Source organism: Castor canadensis, chromosome 7, assembly GCF_047511655.1.
Source record: "Castor canadensis chromosome 7, mCasCan1.hap1v2, whole genome shotgun sequence".
NCBI lineage: Eukaryota > Metazoa > Chordata > Mammalia > Rodentia > Castoridae > Castor > Castor canadensis.
The window spans coordinates 153,602,350-153,610,792 of NC_133392.1; the positions used below are offsets into that span (position 1 = coordinate 153,602,350).

The 8,443-nt window shown below is 44.0% G+C and overlaps 1 protein-coding gene across 6 annotated transcripts; it reads left to right on the top strand.

Annotated features, from left to right (window-relative positions):
- Positions 1 to 3,422: 3,422 nt before the first annotated feature.
- Positions 3,423 to 8,443, top strand: LOC109701889 (PRAME family member 12-like). 6 transcript variants are annotated; one of them, XM_074081307.1, is made up of 5 exons: positions 3,423 to 3,548; positions 3,662 to 3,826; positions 5,240 to 5,575; positions 6,185 to 6,781; positions 7,695 to 8,443. In XM_074081307.1, exons 2-5 carry the CDS (start codon positions 3,774 to 3,776, stop codon positions 8,266 to 8,268), a joined length of 1,560 nt encoding a protein of 519 aa, XP_073937408.1. In that variant the 5' UTR covers positions 3,423 to 3,548; positions 3,662 to 3,773; the 3' UTR covers positions 8,269 to 8,443. The 6 variants fall into 6 exon arrangements, with proteins under 6 accessions (XP_073937408.1, XP_073937409.1, XP_073937412.1 ...); XM_074081308.1 differs by having other exon boundaries at positions 5,279 to 5,575; XM_074081311.1 differs by lacking the exon at positions 3,662 to 3,826 and having other exon boundaries at positions 3,436 to 3,548; positions 5,279 to 5,575.

Genomic DNA, 8,443 nt, shown 5'->3' on the forward strand with positions numbered 1-8,443 from the left:
TGAACCTAAGATCCACCTGCATCCCCCTCCTGAATGTTGACATTGTAGAATACCTGCTATTGACTTCTCCAGTATGTATGCCATTGTGATCAGAAAAGATACTTGAAATGAGCTTTTTATCCATGTATATATATGCACTTTTGTGATACTGGGGTTTGAACTAAGGGCCTCATGTTGGCTAGCCAGGTGCTCTAACACTTGAGCCCTGTGGCAACCCCATTTAATTATTAAATTTGATTTCTTCTGTGATCTAACATATAATTTGTCATGGAGAATGCTCCATGTGCCGTTCAGAAGAATGTGTATTCTGCAGCTGTGGGGGGAATGTTCTAGAGTGTAGCTTCAGTTTGATCTATATTGATTTTCTCTCAGGGTGAACTGGCTGTTTTAGAGTAGGGTGTTGAAGTCTACTACTACTATCGTGCAGTAGTCTATCTCTACTTTTAGATTTAGTCTGCTTTCTATGTTGGGATGCTACAGTAAAAGGTGCACAGATATTTCAATTGTTTATATCTTATTTCTGCATTGACCCCTTTATCATTATGTACTGACTTTCTTAATCTTTCTTTTTATTTTTAAATCTATGTCTATTTCATCTGATGTGAGGTTAGCTACCCTGCTCTAATTTGGTTTCCATTGTGTGAAAGATCTATTTCCATCCCTTTCTTTTGTCTGAGCATATCCTTACAGGGGAAGTGAGTTTTTCTAAATAGCAAGTGAGCCAGTCCTTTAAAAAAAAATCAATCCAGTCACCTTAAACCTTAACTGGGTTTAAGTTAATTTAATCCATTTATATTTGAGATTATTATTAAAAGGTGGAAATTTTTCTTGCCAATTTTTCCTTTGGTTTTTTGCTAGATCTTTTATTTCTTTGGTCCTCTCTTCTTTGCTTTTATTGTTTATTAGTTTTCTTTAGTGATAAGACTTGCCTTTCAGTACACTTTTTTCTTTTTGTAGGGACTGGGGTTTGAACTCAGGGTCACACAATTGCTACACAAATGCTCTACCACTAGAGCCTTGCCTCAAGCCCTTGAAAGAGTTTGGAATTTTTTTATCTGTTGTTTTTGTTTTGGTGGTGCTGTAATTTAACTCAGTATCTCCAGCATGTTAGGCAACCACTTTATCACTGAGCCTTTGACCCTTATTTTCTTCCTTTTTAAGACAGGGTTTCACTCTGTAGCCCAGGCTGGTCTGGAATTGTCTATGTAGCCAAAGCTGACCCTGAATTTGTATTCCTCCTGCCTCTGCCTCTGGAGTGCTAGAATTATAGGCATGGGTTACCATGCCCAGCTCTTCTAATACATTTTAATTTCTAATTTGTGAACATGCTGAATTTTCTTCTTATGGATTCTCTGGGACTTACATAAAATTTTTTCATTATTAGAGATGGTTCTAAATCAATAACCAAGCTTCGGTCACATAAGTACTCTGTCTTACCTTCCATTATAATTTGGGTCTTATTGGGATTCTATGAGATTTTTGGATCTGTTATCTTGGATCTTGCCTAGATGACCTGGCTGAATTTCTATTCATCCCTAATCCAGTTTATATTGAGGTAAAGATGTCTAAAGTTCAGAACTTCCTGTTCAAATGGGCTAGAAAAAACTGCTTGACTCCCTTAGGACTTCTTAAGTTGGCCAGAGTGACCTGCAGACAACCTAAATATTCATAATGAAAATCTTTATGAAATTTGGCATTAAATCATAATGCCAAATCTTTAGTTCCTTGAGAGTTGATAATTGCCATGATGACCAGAAGAAAGAAACATAAAAGAAGGTAAAATATATGGAACAAAACTGGAAAATCCCCACCCATTGTGCTCATTAGATTGATGCACTACCACTTGAGCCATGTTCCCAGGCCCCTAGATTTGTTTTTTTGTAAGGAAATGTTACTTTGGGGGATTTTTAAATTTTGTTTCTTTCTCTATCACTCTCTCCCTCTTTTGAGGCAGGATCTCCTATGAACCACAGAGTGAACTTTAACTCTTAATCCTCCTATCTCTGCCTCACAATTGTTGGGATTACAGGCATATACAACCCTGCCCAGTGGCTATGGTATTTTTCCAATAATGATAAAGTGATTCTCACACTGGGGATGGAGCTCAGGGGTAGATCACTTGCCTGGATTGCTGGAGGCTGAGTTCCATCCCCATACTGCAAAGAAAAAAGTTCTACTACTAAAATACAATAGTTAGTCACTTGCTGGTCTCACTATATTTTCAAATAGGATTGAAATGGGGGAGCACTCCCTTTTCAGATACTTATAACATTCACTTTAGTACAATGTTAATTATTTAAACACCCATTTAAGTGTCTCTGCATATTTTTTGTGTGTTTTGTTGTTCTAAACACACCAGTTAAGCATGGCTTGGCAGGACAGGCATGCAATCCCAGCATTCAGGAGACAGAGAGAGGAGGATAGAGTACAAAGGCAGTATGAGATACACAGGAGACCCTGTTTAGAAAAAACAAATAAAGAATCAAGAAAGAACCCCACACAAATGTTTCAGAAATGCATCTTAATGTGAAGTACTTTTAAATCCAGAATCAAGAGAAACAGACATATATTAAACAGTGAGTCTGGTTTTGGTACATAGCATTATACGCCTCATGCAACAAGTACTTAGTGTAGTAAAATGAGTATTATATGTTTCTGGGCTATAGAGAGATTTGTGCACCTCACACTTCCCATCATCCACTGCAGCCAGAGTTCTACACAGTGGGCTCCCTTGGTATTGTTGGGATGGGTTTTCACCTGCTGTGGTGTTTAGAAATGTAATGGAGCTCTGCAGTGTCCTTGTGATCTGCGGTCCAGGAAGAGAGTCTGTGGGGAGAACCAGTGACCTGGGGCATAAAGATCATATCTGAATATTTTTAATTTATTGCCCAAATGTGTTTTCTGCTAATTCACAGGTTGTGCTTTCTACTGCTGGATATCTTTATCTATCTATCTATTAGTTATTGATATTTGTATTTATTTGAGAAGGGTCTCAGGGTGATGCCCAGGCTGGCCTCCATGGTGTTGGCTCAACGGAACCCCTCCTCCCTCAACCTTCCAGGTAGCGTGCACCACTGCACCTGCCCAGCTGTTTTAACTCTGGGACATATTCACAAAGCTGACATGGCAAAATGTCCCTAAATGATGATATTTTCAGGTCTTGCTTTTTCTGACATTAGAAACAGACAGAACACTTTCATGTCTCACAATCAGGATTATGACAGTCACAAAGCAGAAAAACACCACCAATGAGGTACAGTGGATCAGTGAGTGGGTCCTTGACCTTCGCACCATTCCTGAGTTTTTTCTTTTCAGGGAGGGACATCTGACCCAATCAATTAATCTGGAGAAAGCTGAACAACCAATCAGGATTAACTGTGTGGAGCTGCAGGAATCTGAGCAGATGATGCTTTCTGATTGGACAGGAGGTTGTTGAGAAAGGGGAGGTTTCAGAGGAACCAGGGGAAGGGAAGCAGAATCCTGTAGCCTGGAGTCACTGCCTGGCCTTCTTGGGATTCAGAAAGCCCTGGGCACTGCTTCAACATCTGGTAAGTGACTCATGTCCACAAGGACACCCAGACCCTCCCTCAGGCTCAGTTGTGGGCCATAGCACCAGGATGTCACTGAGAATCTTCTGATTTCTACCTCTTCAAATCAACAGGTTTCAACCTTTTGTTCCCTTTTGATGTACTGAAGTTTGAACTCAGGGCCTGTAACTTCCTGGACAGGCCCTCTACCACTTGCTCCATACCACCATCCTAAGACTGTTCTTGATGCCAACTCAGCTGTGTCCTCATCCCAAATATCTTAATGTGCGCTGTTTCAGGTCACTTTAAAATTTGTTGTTTTTGCATTTTTTGAGACCATCTCTGGCTATAGAGTACCTGCTGGCCTTAAAATCAGGATTCTCTCTTGTTTCTGTCTCCTTAGGCCTGGTTTGACATCCTGGCCACCATGCTTGGCTTTCATTCTTAAACTTCTCAAACAATAAAATTATGTCTTGCTTCCTAAAACAGCACCATCAACTTGACTGCACATTTATTACTTGACAATTTAAATATTACTTTGTATTCCCCTAAATTATAGTATATGATTAGGTGCTCTAGTGATTTTGCATGTTAAATACTTATTTATTTATTTATTCTTTTGTTTATTCATTCATTCATTTATAATTTGGGAAGTTGTTTTTGCTATGTAGCCCAGACTGACCTGTAACTCTGTCTCCCAATTCTCCTTCCTTACCTGTTCCAATGCTCTGATTGCAGTCACTGGTCTCTACACCTCCCTGGCAATTAAAGTTTAAAAACAAGACTAGGATGGGCATGGTAGCTGAGCTGTAATCCTAGCATTTGGGAGACTGAGGCAAGAGGATCATTTGTTAGAGGACAGGCAACTCTACAGAGATAGACACTGTCACAACAGGAAACGACCAAAGGAAAAGGAAGGAAAGAGATGAGTTTAAAAACATTTTGTACAGTATGGCTCTTAAAATCTGTATTTATTTATTTATTTATGCATTTATACATTTATTTAGTGGAGGTGGGGATCCAATCCAGTGTCTCATGAATGCGAGGCAACTTTCTGTCATTGAATTCCACCCCAGGCTGTGCAGACTTTAAAGATAGAGTCCTGTTCTAACCTAGATCTCCCAGGTTCCTTTCCCAGGGCTCAGTGCTCCTAGGAGTAGGGCTGGCACATGAGAATGTCCCTCTCAGAGCTCACCTTAGGCTCAGTGTTTCCACCTCAGAGTCACCATTTTATACATGCTGCCTCACACTGCTCCATGGGTTCCATGGTCACTTATTCAAGGAATGGAAAAGGAAATGAATGGCACCATTTTCTCCAGTCTCCTCTATCCTTCCTGGGCAGGGTAACATAGAAGGAACAGAGAACGTAGGAAGGCCAGGCACATGGGATTTCCCTTGCTTTTGTGCTAGGGCCTTAAGTATGACCAGAAACTTTACGACAAAAAGGCTTGGAAGAGCTTATGGCTCCTTGGTGTCCTTCTAGGGGGGTCTAAACTCAAAGGAACAGTGGTAGAAAATGTGTGGGTAATAGTGAACTTGTGCACATGTTGGTGAGACACAAATCCTGCTGCCAACAGAACTGTGGCTTTGTGGTCCTCAGGTGCTGAGAGGAAGTGGTTTAAACTGAGGTCTCTGCCACCATTGCAGAACAATGACCTGAGATGGGTACTTTGATGTTGAGTATGGGTTTTCTTGGGCTTGTCCTGAAGCAGGTGTCTTCCTGGATGCATGTCAGGAGCGTCTCATTACAGATCCTTCAGAATGAGCATGAAGGTCCCACCCACCCTCCTGCAGCTGGCAGGGCAAAGCCTGCTGAGGAATGAGGCCCTGGCCCTTTCTGCTCTAGAGAAACTGCCCATGGAGCTCTTCCCTCCTCTCTTCATGGAGGCCTTAACCAGGAGACACACTGAGGTCGTGAAAGCCATGGTGCAGGCCTGGCCCTTCTCCTGCCTCCCCCTGGGGGCCCTGATGAAGACAAGAGACCTGGAGACCTTACAGATCACCCTGGATGGGATTGACATGTTGCTTAGTGAGCAGATTCGTCCTAGGTTAGTGTGATTCGGGAAACCTTGAAGGGAGTGTTCTGGGGTCTGTGGATCACTGAGTTGGGGACATAGAGAAAGAGGGGGAAATGGGTGGGCCAGATGGATCTGATGGAGCCAAAGAAGATATTAGAAAAGCCAGAGCCACTGAGGAGCTCCACCTGGGAAAGGCCTTATGAAAGTGGTGGATTGCTTGGGATGGATGACAAGATCACAGAACGAATTGTACCTATGACCTCCACAGGTGTTAGAAGTAGGGATCTAGCTTGATTCATTGGGAAGGGAGTGGAGAAAAAGAAATGAGAGTTCTACCCATGAAGCCCAGCCAGGGAGCCATTGCCTAGTGAGCACGGGGCCATAGTATTGATGCTTGGCCCCTCAAGAAATAAGAGGAAGAAAGATAAGAATAAAAACAAAAAGAAAGAAAGGAAGAAAGAAGAAAGAGAAAGAAAGAAAAGGAGAGAAAGAAAGAAGGAGAGAAAGAAAGAAAGAAATTTTAGATGAAAATGAAATTGAAAAGGGCACAGCAATGTCTGGGATGGGGGCAGGGGAACAGAAGCACAGGTGGATGTTGGGACCTGACAAGATTCTCAGACTCTCCCTGTTTCTCCTCAGGAGGTGGAAACTGCAGGTGCTCGACTTGAGGACTGCACACCAGAACTTTTGGAACGTGTGGTCAGGTGCTATGGCTGAGTACTGGGCCCCACAAGCCAAGAGCAGGAACCAAGCAGAGGAAGTTCCTCCCTGGAAAGGGGTGAAGCAGCCCTTGAGGCTGATAGTTGACCTTAACCTGGAGCTTGATGACCTTGATGAACTGCAAATTTACCTGTTTGAGTGGGTCCAGCAGAGGAAAAGTTCAATTCAGTTGTGCTGTAGGAAGATGCAGATTTGGGGACTGTGCACCTGTGGCTCCAGGGCATGGCCCATCCACAGGGTCCTTGGTCTATTGGAGCTGGACTGTATGGAAGAAGTGGTTGTACACTGTCCCTGGACTCTGTGCGCCCTGGGTATGTTCGCTCCTTACCTGGGCCAGATGAGAAACCTGTGCAAACTCCGAATCTCTCAAATCTGTGTGTCAGAAAACATAGATCCAGACAACTATAAGCAGCTTGTGGCCACCTTCACTTCTCAGTTCAGCAAACTTGGCTGTCTCCGAAAGCTCTGTATGAGCAGTGCCTACTTCCTGCATGGCCACCTGCACCAGGTGCTCAGGTGAGAAAGGAAGGGAAGTCACCACTGCACAGAATCAAGCCTTTCCTTCTGACATTAGACACAGTGACACCTGCAGTTTGCCAGCCAGTGGTGACATCAGTGTTATGTATACATTAGACTCTAACTGTTGATTTTTTCTAGTCTATCCTCTCATGTGGTCTCTCATAGCCCTGGATGTCAAAGGGGACACATCATGGTGTGTGGCCTGCAAAGAATCACTTGGTAGGAAGCCAGCTGTGGGGGGGCAGGTGTAGTGACAGTGGGTGTGAGTTCCTCCCTAGGAGGAGTGTCTAAACTGAGGTGGTGGAAATAAGAAGGAGAGATGAACACTGAAGGAGGGAAGCACATCCCACCTGCACAGGTCACCATGGCAGCACTGAGCTCTGCAGCTGTTTGGGCAGGAAGAAGCCTGTCTTTAGTCACCTTCTTTGAATGGTGGTGTTGAGCTCAGGTTGGGGAGAGAATGGAGGAAATCGTGTGGCACTGGGGTTTGGGTGAGGAGCAGGAGTGAAGCAAGGGGCAGTCACAGATGCTATGCTGGGGATGCAAGAGGGAGTGAGCCTCACAGGTAGCAACCCCAGCAATGTTTCCAGATCTTGCCTTGGTTTGTCTTTCCTGCAGGTCTCCATTGGCCAGAGCTGGACCATTATGTGTGACACTGAGGAAAGGGCACTGTGGAGATGTGGCAGTGAACTAGTCACATGGTGATAGTGAAAGTCCTCATCACCCTAGAATAGGGAGACTAGAGAACACACTCTTTGATATGTATCTGCCATGTTGAGATGGTCAAGTAGACTTAAGTGTGGGTGGAATAGGTTGTCCTTCCAACTTCAAGGTCATACCTGACCGTCCCCCATTAGCCAGAACAAACTGCAATTCATTAGCCAGAACTAACTACTTGTTCTTTCCTCAGTTGTCTGGAGGCCCCCTTGGAGTCCCTGTCAATAACTCACTGCCTGCTTGAAGAATCAGACTTACAATGTCTGTCCAATTGCCTAAGCATCCATCAGTTGAAACACCTGAGTCTGAGAGGAGTCATGCTGACCCATGTGTGTCCTGAGCCACTCCAAATTTTGCTACATAGAGTCGCAGACACGCTGAAGACCCTGGACTTGGAGGACTGTGGGATCAGGGACTCCCAGCTTACTGCCCTCCTGCCTGCTCTGAGCCATTGCTCCCAGCTCACCACATTCAGCTTCTTTGGGAACCGCATCTCCATGTCTGTCCTGAAGGACCTGCTGCACCAAACTGCCAGGCTGAGCCAGTTAAGCCAGGAGCTGTACCCTGCCCCTCTGGAGAGCTATGGTGGGCTGGGGGCTGTACGCACAGGGAAAGTTTCCCAACATTGTGCTGAACTCATGGATACACTGAGGGCCAGAAGAGAGCCCAGGGTAGTCTTGTTTGGGATTGACCCCTGCCCTCAGTGTGGCAACAGATGTGTCTATAACATGGAGGGAATTCTACGTTGCTATTGGATGGCTGCCTAGTTGGCTGTAAATATCTAAATTTTCCTTCTGATTACTGGGAAATGAGTTCCAAGTCCTTGGGATCTGGTACAACATAACCATAGGTGGGCTTGAAGGATCTTAACATTTCAATCTGTCTTGTGTCTTTTGATAAATTGATTTACCACAGATAACAATAAAACCATCTTGGCTGAGA

Coding starts and splice junctions, on each gene's coding strand:
- LOC109701889 (XM_074081307.1), top strand. CDS start 3,774: ATGCCAACTCAGCTGTGTCCTCATCCCAAATATCTTAATGTGCGCTGT. Junction 3,827..5,239: donor CTTAATGTGCGCTGTTTCAG/GTCACTTTAAAA, acceptor GTCCTGAAGCAG/GTGTCTTCCTGGATGCATGT. Junction 6,782..7,694: donor CACCTGCACCAGGTGCTCAG/GTGAGAAAGGAA, acceptor TTCTTTCCTCAG/TTGTCTGGAGGCCCCCTTGG.